The sequence below is a fragment of the Sturnira hondurensis genome, unplaced genomic scaffold (assembly GCF_014824575.4).
Source record: "Sturnira hondurensis isolate 20B ecotype Veracruz unplaced genomic scaffold, ASM1482457v3 Scaffold0002840, whole genome shotgun sequence".
NCBI classification, from domain to species: domain Eukaryota; kingdom Metazoa; phylum Chordata; class Mammalia; order Chiroptera; family Phyllostomidae; genus Sturnira; species Sturnira hondurensis.
This window is the reverse complement of record NW_028075471.1, coordinates 29,891,631-29,911,457: the sequence shown is the minus strand read 5'-3', so window position 1 is coordinate 29,911,457 and position 19,827 is coordinate 29,891,631. Positions and strand designations below refer to the sequence as shown.

General features: G+C 55.0%; 1 protein-coding gene across 5 annotated transcripts in view; it reads left to right on the top strand.

The window, feature by feature from the left end:
- ADCYAP1R1 (ADCYAP receptor type I) overlaps positions 1-18,220 on the top strand; it is a 49,192-nt gene extending 30,972 nt beyond the window's left edge. For 3 of the 5 annotated variants that reach the window (XM_037041197.1, XM_037041194.1, XM_037041195.1), the window contains 4 exons: positions 3,730-3,813; positions 10,546-10,675; positions 12,009-12,050; positions 13,485-18,220. In XM_037041197.1, the coding sequence (XP_036897092.1) occupies positions 3,730-3,813; positions 10,546-10,675; positions 12,009-12,050; positions 13,485-13,673 (445 nt within the window). In that variant the 3' untranslated portion in view covers positions 13,674-18,220. Of the gene's footprint in view, positions 1-3,729; positions 3,814-8,026; positions 8,111-10,545; positions 10,676-12,008; positions 12,051-13,484 lie in introns of all 5 variants that reach the window. The other 2 variants (XM_037041196.1, XM_037041198.1) reach the window with 2 other exon arrangements.
- Positions 18,221-19,827: the final 1,607 nt, after the last annotated feature.

Below are 19,827 nucleotides of genomic sequence, written 5' to 3'. Positions count from 1 at the left end.
GGTGTGGTTAAGTTGGCCTCATCTCCCCTTTGAGCTTTGGGTCTGTTTCTCCTTCTGGGGTGCTGGGACCTCTCCTCTGGGGTTTCTCCCAGCTTGCTCACACTTAGCCACAGCCTAAATAGGGACACCCTGCTTGCTGCAGCCAGAAGACACTTCACCAGCCCAGACCGCCTGCCCCAGGCAGTGAGAACTGCCTGCCCCAGGCAGTTGATGGGAGAGAAGTCTGGGGCCAGGGTTTCAAAGTTATCACTGACTTGGAGCTGTAGAGTCCTATGGGACCTTCCTAATTTGTAGACAAGAACCACTGTGACTCGCACATGGTCTGCACAGGCCTACTCGTGGGACACTGCAGGGTGGGTCCAGACCACCGCGGCCGAATGAAGAGTGCAGCACAGTGAGTCACGCTAACTTTCTGGTTTCCCAGGGCATACAGAGGTTATGTTTATACTCTACTGTAGCCTAGCAAATGTGCAATAGCATTATGTCTAAAAAACCAACGTAGATACCCTAATTAAAAAATGCTTTATTGCTAAAAAATGCTAATTATCACCTGAGCCGTGATAATCATTTTGCTGATGGGGGTCTTGCCGCCACACTGATGATGGCTGACTGATTAGGGCGGTGCCCGCTGAAGGTTAGGGTGGCTGTGGCAGTTTCTCAAAGTAGGACAAATTTCCTTTGTGAGTGATTTCTCTGTAGCATGGTACTATTGGATAGCATTTTATGTACAAAAGAACTCTCAAAATTGGAGGTGATCCTTTCAAACCTTGCCGCTGCTTTATCTACTAAGTTTATTTAATGTTCTAAGTTCTTTGTTGTCATTTCAACAATCTTCATGGCTTCTTCACCAGAAACAGAGTCACCTCAAGAAACCACTTTCTTTGCTCACCATGAGAAGTAGCTCCTCATTCATTCAAGTGTCATCATGAGATTATAGAAGTTCGGTCCTATTTTCAGGCTTTATTTCTAATTCTAGTCCTCCTGCTGTGTCCACCACATCTGCAGTTACTGCAGTTACTTCTTCTGCTGAAGTCTTAACTCCTCAAAGTTATCCAGTATGGTTGGAATCAACTTCTTCCACACTCCTGTCGATGTTGATATTTTGACCTCTTTCCATGAAATCTCAATGTTCTTAATGTCATCTAGAATGGTGAATCTTTTCCAGAAAGTTTTCTATTCATTTTGCCCAGATCATCACAGACTCATTGTGTGTGACAGCTACAGCTTTATGAAATTGATTTCTTAAATAATAAGACTTGAAAGCCAAAATCACACCTTGGTCCCTGGGCTGCAGAATGGATGCTGCATGAACAGGCATGAAAGCAACATTCATCTCATTGCACATCTCATCAGAGCTCTTGAGGGCCAGGTCCATTGTCAGTGAGCTGTAATATTTCGAAGGGGATCTTTTTTGAGCAGTTGGGCTCAACAGTGGCCTTGAACTACTCAGCAAACCGTGTTGCAGACAGATGTGCTGTCATCCAGGCTTCGTTTCTCTCTTTACAGAACACAGGCATAGTAGACTTAGCAGAATTCTTAGCAGAATTAGAGTGTAATTCTGAAAATTGTAGAATTTTCGGGGTGGTATGTGAGCATGGCTTCAATCAAAAGTGATCAGCTGCATTAGCCCCTCACAGGAGAGTCAGCCTGTCCTTTGCAGCTGTGAAGCCAGGCACTGACTTCCCCTCTCCAGCTGTGAGAGTCTTGGATGGCATCTGCAACATAAGGCTTTTCCTTCCACAAAGAAACTCTGTGGTCGAGTGTAGCCGCCTTCGTGAATCCTCTCAGCTGGACCTTCTGGGTAACTTGTTGCAGCTTCTCCATCAGCAATTGCTACTTCACCTGGCACTTTGATGTTATAGAGGCGGCTTCATTCCTTAAACCTCATGAACCGACCTCTGATAGCTTTGCACTTTTCTCCTGCAGCTCTCTCAACTCTCTAAGGCTTTAAGAATTGGAGAGAGTGGGGGCCTTGCTGTGTGTTAGGTTTTGGCCTAGGGGATGTAGCTGGTGTGATCTTCTCCCCAGACCAGTAGAACTTTGTCCATGTGAACAACAAGGCCGTTTCACTTTCTTATCATTTGTGCATTCACTGGAGTAGCACTTTTAATTCCTTCAAGAACTTTTCCGTTACATTCACAGCTTTGCTAGCTCTCAGCCTGTCTCAGCTCTCAACGTGTCTTCCTCACTAAGCTTACTCGTGTCTAGCTTTTGATTTAAAGTGAGAGATGTGTGACTCTTCCTTCTATTTGAACACTTAGAGGCCACTGGAGGGTTATTAATTGTCCAGATTCTGACATCGTTTTGTCTGGGAGAGTAGGGAGGCCTGGGGAGAGGGAGGGCAGCTGTGGAGCAGTCAGAACACGCACGGCATCTGTCAGGGTCGCTGTCCTATGTGGGCGTGGTACGTGGTGCCCCAAAACAACTGCCACAGCAAAGGTCACCAATTGCAGATCACCATAACAAATGCAATAATAATGACAAGTGTGAAATAATTGCAAGAATTACCAAAATGTGACAGACACACAAAGTGAGCAAATGCTGTTGGGAAAATGGTACCAACAGACTTGCTCGACACAGTGTTGCTACGAATTTTCAATTTGTAAAAAAAGAAAAATACACAATCAGCAAAGTGCAATGAAACGAGGTATGCCTGTTCATTTAGGCACTGATGTTCAAAGGACCAGCTAGTCGGTTTGCTTCTATCGTGTAAAAAAAATCTTGTAATCTCAGCAAATCTTTTTATAGACAAAGTGAAACATGCACTCATCCCAAGCCCCAAAGATTAAACACTCGGTGGATGTGTTCTGCAAACCAAAGGTGAGGGATGCAGGACCAGGGGTTAGCTTGACCCAATTTAATTCAGCAACGTGTTTGCGTGTTTCCAGGGTCAAGGAGACCCTGTTGGGAAAGTGAGGGGCAATCAAAGGGACAGGGATGCTAAGAAGTCAGAGCATTGAAACACCCCTGCATCTCAGTCTGTTCCTTCTCAATGCTCACAAGCACCCAGAGAACCTGGCGAGATAGGTGTGTGAGATGTATGTACCTCCAATACACTCCCTGCTCCACAGCCGAGGGAACTCGGTATCAGTATCGAAGTGCAGTGAATCCAGTAGGAAGGAGTGCAGGCACGGGTACCCAGCAGGCGGGCTCTGGGCTCCAAGGTTGGCCACACCAGCATTCCTGTCCTCAGGGAGAGAAGATGGTGTTAAGCAAGTATATAAATAGTTTCCTAAAAGAAGAGGCCCCAGTGGTTCCAGCTGTGTATGAAGCTGCCCGCCTGGAGGGCGTTCAGCTGAGAAGTGTCTGCCGTGGGGAAAGGAAGGTTGTGGGGGGCTGGAAGNTATCAGTATCGAAGTGCAATGAATCCAGTAGGAAGGAGTGCAGGCACAGGTACCCAGCAGGTGGGCTCTGGGCTCCAAGGTTGGCCACACCAGCATTCCTGTCCTCAGGGAGAGAAGATGGTGTTAAGCAAGTATATAAATAGTTTCCTAAAAGAAGAGGCCCCAGTGGTTCCAGCTGTGTATGAAGCTGCCCGCCTGGAGGGCGTTCAGCTGAGAAGCGTCTGCCGTGGGGAAAGGGAGGTTGTGGGGGGCTGGAAGGGCAGCACCCGGCGGGAGAGGGTTTTAGGGCTGTGCTCGAACCCCCTTGGGTCACCAGAGTTATGTGTTGGGCTGAGGAGCCCTTCAGAGCTACCAACAGCTTTTCGATTTTTTCCTCTGTTTCCAGAACAAATTTAAGCCTGGGAGTCCCCAAGAAAGCCCGAGAGGACCCCCTGCCTGTGCCCTCAGACCAGCATTCACTCCCTTTCCTGTAGGTTGGTTCCAGCTGCTCAGGTGATAAGGGTTTGTCCTCCACAGACGGAGGCCAGGTGGCAGAAGGACCTGTTGGGGGCTGGGCGGTGGCACTGAGTCCCCACACTCTCTGACCTGACGCTCAAGGTAGAAAGAGTACCTGGGGTCAGGACTTCGGCAGGGAGTGTGGGCGTGTGCTCAGACTCAACTTGGTCATGGGCTCAGCCCAGGACTGAGGTCAGGGTTAGCCTGCCTTTTCCTGGGGACCAAAGTTCACCTCTGCTAGAAGCCAACTGGCTCAGAAGGGGTGGGGGGGAAGTCTCCAGGGCCTGGCCCTGTGTAGCCGGCTTCATTCTCAGCGTTCTTCCCACTGCATAGCGGGCATTGGAAGCTGGTGTGTTGGGGAAAAACCCCATCTATAACCCCCTCAGGAACCCAATACAGGGGGTCTCTGCAGCCCCCAGGGTGAAGGAGGAATAAGAGGAAAGACACTGTGGTGCCATTGCTGGCTCAGTGGGGCTGTCAGGTGCCCACTGTCAGAAAGACGACCTTCACCTCTGAAGACAGGCTTTTCCCTGGCTAGGGAGACATACAGCCACACAGAGCTGGCTCCTCCTCGGGGGTTGGGGAGCAGGTGCGGGGTAGGGGGGCTCCCGGATCTGCTGCTCTAGGCTTCTGCCTGGAGTACCAGTGTGGTGGGGAGTGCCTCCCTGGGGACTGGGCTGGGGGCTCACAGCATCTTAGTGTCAGGAGGGATCCTACAGGAAATGTTCGGCTCGGACCACACCATTCCGTGGGCCTCTCACGTCCGGTGCTAGACTGATCACCGGGATCAGGGTGAACAGACAGCGGTGCTGCCCACGGAGGTCTCCCTGCAGAGGCCTCCGTCCAGCACCCTGCCAGGGGTTTCCTAGGGCCCCAGCCAGGCAGCCTGGCTCACTGGACACACCAAAGCCTTTGTGGAGTTTGGCCTGAGACCACAGCAGGCACCAAAAAAAACGGGCTATAGGTGGGAGACCTGGAAATGGCTTTGGCTTTCCTGCAGACAAACAGGAAAGCCTTGGCAGGACCAGGCCTGGGAGCCAGGGCTCTCTGACTTCCTGCTACGGTCTCCCCTCTAATTCTGGCTGACGCCACTGACCAAGCAGCCCCCACCCAGCACTCTTGTCTGAGTTTCTTGTCCTCCCTTGGACCCAAATCAGAACTGAGCTCATTAGCCAGCCTGGGTTTATCTCTTCCTCTTGATTAAATTGCTTTCCCCCCTTTCACTGGTTGTGGCGACTCTCCAGAGACGCTGACGTCTCTTTCTTTCTCATGCCTGTCTCTGGCTTTGCCGCTCCTCCCTGGCGTTTCTTTTCAGTGGGTTTAGTTTTGTACAGAGTCACAGAAGATCTAGGGGAAGGGTGGCATTTGGGAAGAAGAGTCCTTACCTTTGTTCCTAGGCCCCTCCTCACCTTCTCCCAAGAGACACCCCCTGAGGCACTAGACACCGCCCCCCCAGGCACTAGGCACCCTCCCACCCATTTCTCTCCCCGAACCCCAGTCCTCACCAGAAGCACACATCTTTACCAGAGGCTGGTATCCTAGCTAACTTGCCACTGAACGGCCTTGAGCACACTTTAAAGAAACAAGAGGAGTCTATTTTTTACTGCATCCGGGGACCAGGGAGGGCAGGGACAATTTGGGAGCTCCAGGCAGAGCGATCTCAAAGGGGGTCAGCTGAGGCTTTAGAATTCTGGGTGAGGGTTCACGCCTAGTGTGGAGGAGGTGACATCTGAGGTTCAGGCACTCGGGCTCCTGGACACGGCTTTCTGGGCTTCATGTAGGCCAAGGTCGAGGGATCGGGCCACTGACTATAGGAGAGAATAGCCAACCCTCCAATCTGGGCAAGGTCAAGAATGAATGTGAAGACCAGGGGCGTCCATTCCTGAATACCCAGTCAAGCTTTTCCAGTTACACATGTACATGTGTATGTGATTAAAAGAAAACATACTTCTATGTGGCTGCCTCTCTGTGTATGCATACGGAACAGACCTTTGGCATTCACTGAGGACGGAGGAGACTTCTCAAACACACAGCTTTCTCCCAGCAGTGCTTTTCGAGATTCGGCTCACATGTGGATCCCCAGGGGGTCTTGTTAGGGCGCAGGTTCTGAGCCTGCAGGTCTGAGGTGGCCCCAAGAGTCTGCGGGTCTGAGAAACTCTCAGGTGGTGGTAATGCTGCTGGTTTGGGGGCCCCACTCTGGGTAGCAGAGCATCGTGCTCCACACCCCTCACCCACAAAATGGGCCAGTATTGTCCACCTCAGTGCTGTGGCATTTGAAACATGCAGGGTTTTTTTAAAAGAACTATTCTTTTTTAAATTTTTATTTTATTTTATTTATTTATCTTTAGAGGGGAAGGGAAGGAGAGAAATATCAATATATGGTTGTCTCTCGTGAGTTCCCTGCTGGGAACTGGCCTGCAACCCAGGCATGTGCCCTGACTGGGAATCGAACCATGATCGTGTGGTTCACAGGCCCACGCTCAATCCACTGATCTACACCAGCCAGGGCTAAAAGAACTATCCTTTAATTTTAATTTTTGAAAGATTTTATTTATCTTTAGTGTTCATTTTAGCAGCACATATACTAAAGATTTTATTTATTTTTAGAGAGGGGAGGGGAGGGAGAAAGAAGGAGAGAAACATCAATGTGTGATTGCCTCTTGTGCACCCCCTACTGGGGACCTGGCCCACACCCCAGGCATGTGCCCTGACTGGGAATCGAACCAGTGACCCTTTGGTTCTAGCAGGCTGGAGCTCAATCCACTGAGCCACAACAGCCAGGGCTGAAAGATGCTGTTTCTTAAATGAGCACCATAGACCTCACTGAGGCCCAGAGGCTGGGCAGACCTCAGCTTACTCCATCTTTGAAACATATGATTTACATGTTTGCCCCAGCAAAAAGGCACATGTTCCCTGGTGCCAAGGACCTTCAGACTTGCTCTCGAATAGCTGGAGTCACAAATAACAAATTTGTGAGGCTTTCACGTGCTTCTGTGCTCCTTCGTATCGGAACCTCCTCGGACCGGTCAGGTCACGGGCAGGTCCCAGGACCACAGTGCAGCGTGGGACCTGAGGAGGGTTTGTGAGGCTGGCAGGTCCATTGCAGTCTGAGGAGGTGACACTGCCATGCTGGACAAGGACAAGAAGTGCCCGCACTTTCTGCTGTGCCAGGCTTAGGCGGGCAGAGAAAGGCTAGAAGCGACGGAAATGAGGTGAGGGGTGTGAGCTTTGTACCTCCCCCAGTAGAAAGTCCAGTTGGACCAGCGCCCTGGGCCACTTGTTTCTGCAGGCAGTGGGACAGTGCCTGAAAGATGCTCCTCAGCCTTCAGGCCCTGCCCATGGGATCCTCTCAGGAAGCCTAGCCTACCTGGGCCATGTGATAGAACTCTCAGCAGTGATGGGAACACCCCTGATCGCTGCTGTCCTACCTGGGACCCACTGGACACCTGTAGCTGTTGAGTCTTTGCAGTGTGGCCAGGGCCAGTGAGGAAGTACTTTTTAACTTGATTTATTTGAACTCAAATAGCCGCAGATGGACAGTGGCTGTCTTACTGGATTGTTCAGGTCTAGTCTAAAGTTGGTTCTATCCAGACAACCTCTGTGCCCCCGTGTGTCCAAATCAAGGTGCCTGGGGCCTCAGACAGAGGAAGGTTCAGGTGGAAGAAGAGAGATGTAGTGCGGGGGACCAGTGCCTGTGGAGTCGGGCTTCATAATCAAGTCCACACGTAGCTGGGTGCGCCGACACTGGGCACTTCGAGGTCTGTGGTGTGGCGTGCGATTCCAGTTGCCCGGGTCTGTGGGTGATGTGCAGCAAGGCCACGCTCCAAGCCTAGAGCTGACTCTGGAGACAGCTTCTGGCTCTGAGAACCAACCCCGGCCCTACCTTCTGAATGCACGTGTTCCTTCTGACACCCCCAGCCCCCCTCCATGATCCCAGGGTGAGTGCTCATGTGTGCGTGCGTGCATGTCTGTGCACAGATGTATACACATGTGGGCGTGCATTTCTGTGTCCAGAGCTGACCTTGTCTTGGCCCTCGGCTTGCTCATGTTCCATGTCACCACCCGGTCCTCTCTCCACACCCTTGGCTCCTCTGCCCACCCGTGAACTGTGTGGCTCCAAGTCCCACCTCAGTTTCCTCATTGCCCCCTGCCCCCGCTGACAGAAGTGCTGATCTTGTCACACCCAGCAGCTGCGTGCAGAAATGCTACTGCAAGCCAGAGCGGGCTCAGCAGCACTCTTGCAAGATGTCAGAACTGTCCACCATTACTCTGTAAGTGTGCGTGGCTGTGGCCCATGTCTTGGTGCGGGGGGAGGGGACGCATGCTGCTGCTGCCTCCTGGAGCCTGCCTGCCCACTGCTGGGCTGGAGGAGGGCAGAGGGCAGCCTGTGCCTCCAGCCCCAAGCCCCGAGCCCCATTTTGGCTGTTGCATGTTGACGTGTGTGTCTTGCAAGTTCTCTGCAATCTCATGGTGGGGGCGGGAAGGAGGTTGTGGGGACAGAGCTGCAGCCACTGAGGGGCTGGTGGGCACCGAGGAAGGGCCCAGAAGCCTCAGCCCCTGCTACCTGGATGTGTGCCTTTCTCCAGCGTCCTGCTTCTCTGGGCTCCGGTCTTTGGAACTGCCAGATTCTTTCTACTAGTCTTAGCAGAACTCTTAGCTTGAGTTCATATGGCCCAGCCCCTGCACATCACAGGGACCCCCATCACAGCGCGCCTCACTCACACTTCATGTGCATGGTCGCTCTTCCCTCTCTGAGCCCCCACCATGGCCTAAGAGGTGGGTACATGTATTGCCCCCATTTTACAAATGTGAAAACTGAAGCATAGACAGGTGAAGTAGCTTACTCCGGGTCACATAACTGGCAGGGTGAGGCTTGAACCCAGGGTGCCCGTCACCTGGTGCCAGGCTGATTTTGAGGGGAGCAGCCACCTCGTTCAGACATACCTTTAAGTGGGGAGCTTGCTCTCACTGGACAGATCTGACTGTTGGAAGCTTTCCTCAGTATTTTCTAGGACTTCTCTGCCACGCGTGTTCCCCCAGGGCACAGGCTACAGACACCAGGGCCCCATGTCCCTGTCAGATCAGACAGATTCTGTGACTGTCCTCAAACAGGCATCCTGAGGCTCACACCACATGTCTCCCTTCCCAGGCCTCTGGTCAGCTCTGAAGTGTGAAGGTCCCAGGACTCTGGGCCCTGATCACCTCCACACCTGCCACCACTTCCCCCTTCGCCGGAGGGGTCACTGGGCTGCCCTGGACCCCTAGCAGAAACCCCTGACTGCTCTGGGCGGCCTCAGGGCTGCCGGGGAAGGCAGGTGCTGTCCCGGCCAGGTCCTGTAGCACAGGTTGCCCATGAGCCAGGGGAGAGTGGGTGGGCTTCCTCCTTCCAGGCATGAGCCCTGGTCCACATGAATGTCTTCCCAGGTGACTCCTCCCTTTTCTTTGCATCTCCTACCTTCCTTCTTTCTTCTCCTTCCCCCTCCCTTCCTTCCTTCTGAGAAGCCAAGGGCCTCACTCCAACTACACGGATTTATTTCTGAGGTCTTGATCCAACAGAACATTCTCCCCTAAAAAAGCTGGGATGGGGAAGAGGGAGGGGCACATGGTGTAACCACCCCAAATCAAATGGCAGCTCCCATGCCCAGCTGTCTACCCCATGAGCCAAGGGTGCAGGGAGACAGGGAGGCTGAACCTCCCACCCAACTCCAACTCAGAGGGTGAGGGGGGCAGACGGCACCTCCCAGGCAGGCCTCCTCTTTGAAAAGATCCAGGGGGAGCCAATATGCTGGCATGGGGAAAGATGGGGTCCCATGCTTGGGGGCCCTCTAGGAGCCCCTCTTCACAGAACAGGACCCATAAGGGTATGTACTGCATACTCTTGATGTCTTATGTGACTCCTTGGCCCCACCCCTTAGAGCAGAGCCCCTCCCACTGGGTCAAGGAGCCAGTGGCAGGCAAAGGACCAGCAGAAGAGCTGACTTTGAGGGCAAGAGGTTCTTTTGGCCCTTTATTTCCTACCCACCCCATCCCCATGCAGACCGCTTTCTCTCCCTTGGCCTCAGGCTCCTGCTTGGATGGGAATGATCCATGTCCACCGTCACTAAGTCCTTCCTAGGACCCCACCCAAGTCTCTCCTGTGGTCCACTCACTGTGCCCCGACCCCACCTCCCTGTTGTCAGCATTGCCCTGTCACTCTCTAGGAGTGTCCCTGCCTAGTCCCAGACTAAAAACCACGGCCATCTCTGTGGCCCCTTGGGGCTGCCTGTTCAGGTCCACGGGGCTTCCTCGGGGAGCAGGACAGTGCTGGCTCTGCTCAGGACCCATCATGTCATCACTCAAGCCTCCCAAATCCCCTCCCTGTGTTTTGCCATGACTTCACTTTTTCACTGGGGTGCCTCTGTCAATCACATACTTACATGTGCACACTTAGTGGGTCTACAAGATAGTGATGTGGTCTAGAAGGACAGGGGCCCTGTAGACTGGAGGATGCCCCCCCCAGAACTTCCCACAGAGCTCTGGAGCCCAGCTGTGTCAGCCACCATCCCTCCTGGGCCCCTTGAATTTGGGGAGAACCCTGAGGGGATCTGTGGACAGGGCTCCACCTCTGAGGGATAGGAAAGGGCAGGGACTGGGGTTCTCTGCCCTCCAAGGCTCCGGCCCAAGCACAGGCAGCCCCTGGAGCAGATGTCTTGCTCTCTCCCGACAGACGGCTGGCCCGGTCCACGCTGCTGCTCATCCCCCTGTTTGGGATCCACTACACGGTATTCGCCTTCTCCCCGGAGAACGTCAGCAAGAGGGAGAGGCTGGTGTTTGAGCTGGGGCTGGGCTCCTTCCAGGTACGTGGTGGGGGCAGGACTCAGAGTGGTCCATGGCCCTGGTCCTAACCTGCTGGTGGTTCTAGAAACTTCCTTAACCTAAACTGGGCCTCCATGTTTCCATCTCTGAAATGAGAGTTCTAGACTAGAAAGGAGCTGGGAGAGCCCCTTCTGCTGCCTACGCTCTGGGCTGCTGTGAGCAGACACACTGCTGTCTTCCAGTCACTGTGCTGGGACGTCCTGAACCTGGCCTCTATTGGCAATTGGGACGGTCACCCCCATCCCTCAGCAGCAGCTCTGGGTGTGAGTGGAGTGCCCTCTAGATACCTCTGTGCCCATGTCCCGACTCCCGTCTCTAACTTGTTCACCCCATGAGCACTGGAGGTTTGTCTCGCTCAAGTCAGGGCCTCCAGTCCAGGACCTGGGCACAGAGTGCTGAGTGGTGTCAACTGGTGGATGAGCATGCGGACATGTACATAAATGACCCATGGAGGGAGAGAGTGGCAGACTAGGGGCCCCATGAGTGAACATAGGCGGGCTGTAAACAAGTGAGCGAAGGGGAGTTGGTGAGATGGTCCATAGTGAGAAAACAACCATTTGGGAGCACGAGGGGCTATGCACGCAGGGCTGGCTCCCTTGAGTGCCCCCAGGAGACAGCAGCTGTCCCCCACCCAACTGTCCCAACATGTATTTGACCTGATGGCCAGGAAGTTCTCTGTATCTGACTCGAGTCTCTTCCCTCCCCCAATTTTAATTCTTCATTTGGCAAGGCTGCAAGTTATAAAGACAAAGCCCCAGCCTGGGGATCAAAGCCCAGGTTTCTGTCTCAGCACTAGGAATCTGAATACGAAGAGCATGCGTGAAGAATGTAGTAGGGTATCGGAACACCTACTCTGTGTCTAGCACATACTCCTGTGGCGTGGGGTGTGCTGTGTGCCTGGTCTAGGGTGAGAGTGGGGACAACACAGGTCCGTGTCATCCTGGAGGGGTGTCCCCAGGAGGCCTGCAGGTGGGCTGGGAGCCCAGAGGACATTCTGGGGCATTCAGGGGCGGCCTCTTGTAGGAAGACAGATAGAGCTGGCCTTTGGGAACTGGGAGGATTTGACCCAGGAAATGCGAGCTCCGAAGCCAGGTATGTCAGTAGGAGGAGACTCTCATCAGCCACTGGCTCCCTGGATGTGGAGCAGCACTTGTCCCATTTTGCCCCAGATTCCAGGGCGGCAGGTGCCCCCCGATCTAAGTGATTGTATTTTTCTGCTTCCCGGTGTCACTCTTCGCCCCTGCCACCTCCCCCACACCTGGTGCAGAAGGTCCCTTGCTCACATGCTCAGGTGTGTTTGCTCTCTCTCCCCAGGGCTTTGTGGTGGCCGTTCTCTACTGCTTTCTGAATGGGGAGGTAAGACCCTGGCCCTCTGGCTTCTACGCAGTGGAGGTGGGACTCCTGGGGAGCACTTGTAGGTGTGGCTTACTGGCCACACAGGGCTTATAATCCAGACCTGGGCTCTGCCACACTCCCAGGCCCTGCAGGAAGAGGGTGGCATGGTGCCAGGGTCTTCTGAAAGCCTCCACCCTGTGCCAGAACCTCTCCCACTTTGTTGCTGTACAGCCGAGGCCCAGCCTCTGCAGCAGAGCACTCCCTCACCCTGCCCCCCAGATACATCTGCTGTGGAGAGCAGACCCACCTGGGAGGGCTCTCGCCATAAGATGTACCCCAGTAACAAAGAAGTGAAAGTGAGGAAGAATGAGGCATGGGAAACAGGGTCCATGGCTCAGCAGGGTCCCAAAGTTCAGTGCTGCTCCTAGCAGGCAGTTTGCCTGCAAACCCATCCCCTATAGAGAGGGGACTCTGGGGACTTGGCAGGGACCGTGGGGAGAGGCCTGGAACGTCCTAGTAATGCTCCATTTCCAGTGCTATTCACTTGAGGTCTCAGATCTTGCCTGCTCGGGTGCCACTTTAAGTAGAGCCCAGCACTTAGGTGCTGAGATGGAGCTGTGTTGGTGGGATGGCTTTGGGCTGTGGACAGAAGCTGTGGCACTGGACCTCAGCAGGCTTCTCCACTATTGCATCTAAGCAATGAGAGGACTGGGCCCCGGGATTGCTAAGACACCCTGCAGAAAGGTCAGACGAGGATAGACAAGCAGAGGCAGGAGGGAGCAAGCAGTGGGAATACAGGGGCTTGTCTAGGGTGTGCTCTGCACGGGGGAGCTGGAACCAGGTGGTGGGCGCCGGGACCATTGCCAGTTGTCCAGCCCATGCATCGCACATGGGTGCTGGACTGGGGGGCGCACTGAGGCTGAAACAGGGTCTGCCCTCTGCACACCATGCTAAGAGGAAGTGGGGGTGTGTTCGCTAGAGGAGTGTACTATTTAGTGGTTCCCAACCCTGATTGCATCCTGGCAACCCCGGGAAGCCTTGAAACACATGCAGGCCTGCCCCCAAGATCCTGATGTGCGTGTAGCAGGGCTGGTCTGAGCATCTGCCTTTTCAAAGCTCTCCAGGTGAGCCTCGTGGGCAGCCCGCCTGTGAAGACCAGCGAGAGCGGCGCTGCTTGCCCTGATCTGTCTGCCCTGGGGCCAGCTCTTAAAACCTTCCCCGAAGGCCCTATGGGCTAGTCTCCAACTGTGGACACGAGAGTCCGGGGCCCCAGGAAGCCATCAGCGGGCCTGGCTCAGACAGTGATGTGGGCAAGGGGCTGCGGTCAGCTCCTCAGAGGTGTTCCTTTCCCACTGGGGGCCTGGGGTGCTGCTGGAGGTGGCAGGGAGGCAAGTGGATGAGTTTGGACAGGACGTCCCCACCACTGGAGGTGACTGCCTGCGTTGCTCCCTGCAGGTGCAGGCGGAGATCAAACGTAAGTGGCGGAGCTGGAAGGTGAATCGCTACTTCGCCGTGGACTTCAAGCACCGGCACCCATCCCTGGCCAGCAGCGGGGTGAACGGGGGCACCCAGCTCTCCATCTTGAGCAAGAGCAGCTCCCAGATCCGCATGTCAGGCCTCCCGGCCGACAACCTGGCCACCTGAGCCCCCCTCCGCCCTCCTCACCTCCACTCACAGGCTAGGGCTGCAGGCGGGCGCTGGCCACGCATGTTGTGCCTCTTTTCTCCCTTCGGGCAGGCCCTGGGCTGCAAGCTGGGCTCCCCGAGGGGGGAGAAGGATGCAGGAGAAGATGGGTATGTCCCCCCTCTTCCTGTTTGGTTGCTGGCCCCACCCACCATGGGCCTCTGGGCCCTGACCCCAGACATGTAAATACTCCTCAAATCTGGAACAGTCATCCCATCCTGATCCTTTTGTCCAGTGTCCCTTTCACCTCAATCTGGTCCCAGCTCCCCCTACCCCATTGCCACCTGGCCTATGGTGAGGCTGAAGACCTTGCTCTGGGGATTCAGGTGGGGCCTGCCTGACAGCCTCTCAACTGTGTGACTCTCCGTGTGGCCTCCTCCAGCCAGCTCGTCCCCCTGGGGACATTCCCAGGCCTGGCCCAGTCTCTGGGCCAGCCAGAGGTGCCATGTGGGTGGCCAGAGCGTCCTTCAGTGCAAACCAGCCGTGAAGGTCTCCCACGCATGGTGTCCGGGTGCCCAGCTCCTGGGTGTCAGGCCCATGGGGAAGCTTCAGGCCTCTTCCCCTCTGAGGCTGCAGTTTGAGTTGGGGCTGAAGGTCAGGGAAAGTTCTGGTGCTTTTCACTTGGCCCATGGGAAATTGCTTCGAGCCAGAAATGTGGATATGATCGGGAAGGACATAGAGGGAACTGTGGAAGAAGACCTTCACCATCTCCATTATTGTCCCCCTGGCTCGCAGCGGGCAGGGTTCATCTGGTAGCCGCTTTTTTGCCCTTCCTGCCCCAGGCATCAGCTGTAGAAGGTGAGAGGTGGGTGCCTCAGAGAAACTGCCCCCCCAGCCAGGCCTTCCCCGTAGAATCCCTAAGCCCTCCCAACCCCACTTTGCTGTAAGTCAAAGCCATGACTGGGATGAACCAGACACCTTCCAGTGATGTCCGTGAATCCTTACACCTCCATAGGCCCGAGTCCAGGGCTCGGGGCCCCTCCCCACCTCCAGCACTACCCCCATGGACGATGAGGAGCCCCAGCCACCAGCTCCTTGGGCGTGGTTGGACTCAGCTACTAAAACCCTTCTGAGACCTCTGCAAAGACCGCCCTCTGTGTGCTCTTGGAATCACCACGGAAGGACAAAGGTGTCCGAGGTATCCCAGACGGTGAAGGGAAGCCACGTCTACCAGGCCCGTTACCAGAAGAATGGGGCGCCCCAGCACCTGTCCTGGGTCCCCATAGCCAGCCTGAGAACAAAACAGGCCAGAGCCCTGTTCTGGGAGGTGGAGGAAAGTGCTGGAGTGCCATGCCCCATGTGGGGGGCCGGCTTCCTACCGTCAGCTTTTGGTGTTCCCGTCCAGGTGTGTCTGTGAACTCGTTTTGTGACCATGTTGGGGGAGGGGAATGTTGCTTTGCCTGGTTTTAGAAAGAGGAAGGGGGCTGGGGCTGGTGGGGCTGCTCATTCCTGGAGAGGCCTCCAGGGCGACTGGAGAAGGGCTTCGCTGCGCAGTTTGGAGAACTGTGGACCCTGGGTCTTTGGCAAGGCTGGAGGAGGAAGGGAATTGCCTGGGTAGCCTGGGGCTGAGGCTGGCCAGGGGCGTGCAGTTGTCCTTCCATCCAGCACCAGGCCTTGTGAGATACCTGTGTTACTCCAGTGGGTGTCCACTGGTCACCATGCACTTCGGGCCCTGCTGAGGGGCCTGGGCTGCTTGGTAGGGGCCACGGGCTGGGTGGGATTCAAAGACAGAGGACCTTCCTGGTCCGCCTCAGACCAGGAGACTTCAGGCAGAGCGCTCCTTGTCTGGGCCCCAGTCTCCCCACTGGTGTGGGAAGGGGCCTTCAGATGCTCCTTCGGGCTCTGCACGTCTGCCAAACTCCAGTTCAGATCTGAGGAAGGGAGAGGACATGTGTCATTATGTGTAACAGCCAAGGTTTTGATGTGTATGTTTGTATGTGTATATGTGTGTGTGTGGGGGGGTGCTGTTTATTCTTAGAAATGGAACATCTGTGTCGTTTGGACACCACAGTGAATACTGGTGAGCCAGAGGGAAAGGTTGGGCCTAGGACCACTGAGTAGGTAGGTGCCTTGGCATGGTGTGCAGCCCTCCCTGGCCCCCAGGGCCCTAGGGTGATGCAACTGGGTGAGCAGTGGTCACTTCCAAATTCCGAGAGCAGCCCCGACTATGGGCCTTATTTTTCCATCCTCACCACCCTCAGCAGGTCCGCCGCACTGTGGAAGAGGCTTAGACTTTTTTTTTTTATCGAGAGACCATCACAAAACAGCAGAAATAAAAAATCCCTGAACTGCACATGCTGCCCACCTGAGCCCTGGGCCTGGGTCCTCTTGGAGGCTCCAGTTCCCCATTGGTTTGCCAGTTTGCTCTTCTCTCCAAACCAACTCCTGCCAGGCTTGTGAGCAGCTGTGCCCACCATGCTCTCCATGTCCCAGGTCCCAGGTCGGGCAGGGGCTTTTGAAGGCACATACAACGGGAGGCTGCCATGAAGTCTGGGTGAACCCTTCCCTCTCTGATCTTTTGTTTCCAAATCTGTGAAATGGGCAGTGAGACTGGATGATTCGTGCAGCCCCCAGGGGCCTCTGTCCAAACGCCAGTCACCTACTGAGGATGGGCCTTGGGCATGGATGTGGTCGTTGCCTGGTCCCAAGAAGATAAGAAAACACACCGAGTGAGGGGAGGCCAAGGGCCCAGGAGGGTGTAGGCTGGAGAGGAGTAGAGGTCCTGACTGCATGACTCTAGGAGGTCATTATCACAAAGGAAGTTACATTTCTTCCATGCAACCCCATAGGACAGAGTGCACCAAGAGGAGGCCAAATTCTGGAAGGAGGAAGTCTCTCATCCTCTGTCTTGGGTGCCTCAGCATGGCAGTGTCGAGAATGTCCCTGGCCCTGGGGGAGGTGGGACTCCAATTCAGGGGTGCTGAGGCTGTCAGGGAGCCCAAGAAGGGTCAAAGTGTGAGGTTTGGGGGGTTCAGTGGCTCCCTAGCACTGGTGGTCCCTAGCACTGTGGACTTCATGACTGTCCCCATGTCTGAGGCCAGGCCCCATTCTCTGTCTTGGTGACCTTCCTTGATGCACCTGGGGGCCTGCTGTGATTCCTTCTCCAGTCCCCGCACTCCCTGTACTGGTGACTCTGGGGACCAAGCCCAGGGAGCTGGAGCCAGGCCCAAGGCTTGCCCTACACCCGAGTCAGCATCACCTGCCAGGAGCCCTGACTCCTCTGCCTCCTGCTGCCCCTTTCCCTTCCTGAAGGAAAGCAGAAGAGGCTTTGTTGTTCTGGGAGTACCCCTGACCCCCTCAAGGCCACTCCAGAGTGAAAACAGTGAGTGCTTTGTCACCGTAAATTCCCACTTGAGCAGAGGGCCTGGGTTTCTCCCAGTTTTGCGACTGACCTGTTTGACCTTGACTGTTTCCCCATGTATCTTTGGGGAGACTCCAAGCACTAGAGCAGGGGAGGAACTTGAGATCTGCAGGCCAAACCTCCCCATTGGGCTGACGAAGAAACACTGGCAGGCCTAGCCGGGTGCCTGGTGCTAAGCTGGGACCCAGTGCGCTTTGCAGGTGTGAGGACAGGGCCTGCCCACAGGAGCCCAGCCCTGCACAGGAGCCCCAGCGAGACCCTTAGGAAAGCTTCTGTGGACATGGTCAGCCTTCTGCAGCTCTCGAGGGACTCTGGCTACAGAGGTTGTTAGTGCTCTGGAGGAGAGGAGAGGTGATGGAGCCACTGTGATGCGGGGGAGCTGCCTGCTGCCCTGGGCCTCAGCTCTTGCTCTGTGCACCAAGGCTGAACCTCTCTGGGCTTCTGCTTCCTAATCTAATAATCGGGAGGGTGTGATTTGCATTCAGTACCGTGGGACAGGGATGGGGTTGAAGTGAGATGCTCTGCGGGTGAATGGGCTTTGGTCACCACACAGGTGTGGGCTGGTGATTGGAGTGAGGACCCCTGCAGGGTACCCTGTGCTGTTTGCCAAATGGTTGGAGCCTTTCTGGGTTAAGCTTTGTCCCATCTGTAAAAACCACCAGCACTGGAGGGAAGGTGGAGGCCAGGCTTCTGATGGACACAGGATTGCAGGTCTGTCTCCGTCTACTGACTCGGTTTGTTCTTCTGGTTAGGATAAGGAGGCTTCTGTGTGGGTAATGCCAGCATTTCTCTGCCACCCCCATGGAAATCCTTTAAAGCTTTGGGACATCCCTCCAGTGGGCCAAGCCACCAGTCCTCCTTTCCTTGAACTTGAGTCCTGGGATGTGTCTGGGCTTAGTCATGTGTGTCTTGTCCTGTGTCTGTCTTCTGTAGCTCTGCCCCCATGAGGGCTGGGGCAGGGCAAGCCCTGGCATTCCCAGGTCCCTCGGGGCAGCCAGGCAGCCTGGGTTTCCTCCCCCACAGCCAAGACCAGCCACACAGACCTCCTGCTCCTGCCACCGCCATTAATGCTGTGCACACAACCTTGTCTGGGACTTTATGGATGTCACACTGCTGTAGATGACTCAATAAATGTCTTGTCATTTTTCCTGGTGACTGTCACTTGGCAGAAGTAGAAGGCAGGGAGGAGAGGAGGTGGATGGGGCAGAAATCTGATGTCCTGGGTCTTGTGCCCCTTTAGATTCCAAAGCTGAGGCCTGAGAACAGGCCCAAATGAGCTGAGAGTGAACTTGGAAAAAGGGAAGTTCTGGCCTCCAGGTGATCTGCAAGGCTCATGCAGTGTGAGTGGGACCAAGGTCACGTGGATGTTTTAGGTTCCTAGAAACGGAAGCAGCTCACTCCAGGATCTTGTTGTGGGCTCTGTATTTGGTAAGGATGGCCACCAGACACCCCCAAAGTGTGCCTATGGTGAGCCTTTTATTCCAGGTTGCCATGGGTACATCACCGGCTGGCTGCCAGAGTCCCACGCCCTAATGCCTCTGGGTGTCCAGAGTCCTCAGCCCCTGCTAGACTAGATAACCAGCCCCACTTTCTCTCGGCTCTATCGATTGTCACAACCCCCCGAGCCCATTTTCCTGTCAGTCTAAACTTTCAGTTGCTAGCCACAGAAGAGAATTTTCACTGATAAGTCAGAGAGTTTAGGGAACTCATTAGGGAAGAGATGCTGGGCAGCTCAGAGAACTCTTGTGAGGCTGGAGGAAGCAGGGAAAGTGTCAAAGCCATGTCCTGCAGGGGGCGATGGCCAGGCTGTTGACCGCTGCTGACCCAGAGGTTTTTCTTTTGTTCCTGGGACCCAGACTCGAAGTTCTGAAAGCAGGTACGTCCGTCGCATTGCGTCATTCTCACCAGCCAATCAGATTCCCCACGGAACCTCTTTTCCTCACGGTGCTCACTTCCGAATTGGAGCCTCGTGTGAGTCGGGTAGCTGTGCTCTCTGCAAGGGCAGCTGGACATTCGACTGCTCTGGATTCTGCCTCGGGGAGGCTGGGCTTCGATGTCTGGAAGTGTTCTCTGTTTAGCGATTGTACTGCACAGAACTGAGGTAATAAAGACCCACCACTGCAGGCCTGAGAGCGCAGAGCCAGCTCCCGCCCGTGATTGGGTGGGCCATCCTGAAGAGGCCCAGTCCTTGGGAAGATAGCACAGCAGCCCTACAGCCAAACGTGCCCAGGTGTCTCGTGGGGTGTTCCTTGCTGGTTCTGCTTCAGACTCAGGCTCGGGAAAGTGAGAGAAGGCAGAAAAAAATTTTTCTTTTGAGTCCAGTCATTTTCTTTTCCAAGAAGCCTCACGCCTGCTCATTGGCCAACAGGTAATCTCATGGCCCCGCCCCTGATGACACTGGAAGGAAAGAATGGATTCTGGCCTGTAAACAGCACCTTGTGCCATAGCCTTGAACTTCCAGACCCTAAGGGTTCAGCTGGTGGTCCCGGGCTCCTCACCCTGTGAAGCGCTAGAGGCTGCGTGCGTGACCCCTTGGATGTCCCACGCCACCATATTGGGAACAAACCAGGGGGCGGGGTCTCCAACTGGAACCACTGCATCACTATGGAGAGTCCTCAGTCAGAGCTGAGGGGACGGCTTATCCTGCCCCTGGGGAGCCACCCTGGGGTGGAGGTGTGAGGGCGGGTCCACATCCCTTCTGGTTTCCTCCATTCCTGCTCTCCCAGGACGGCGACTCCCGGGAGCCTCTACTCC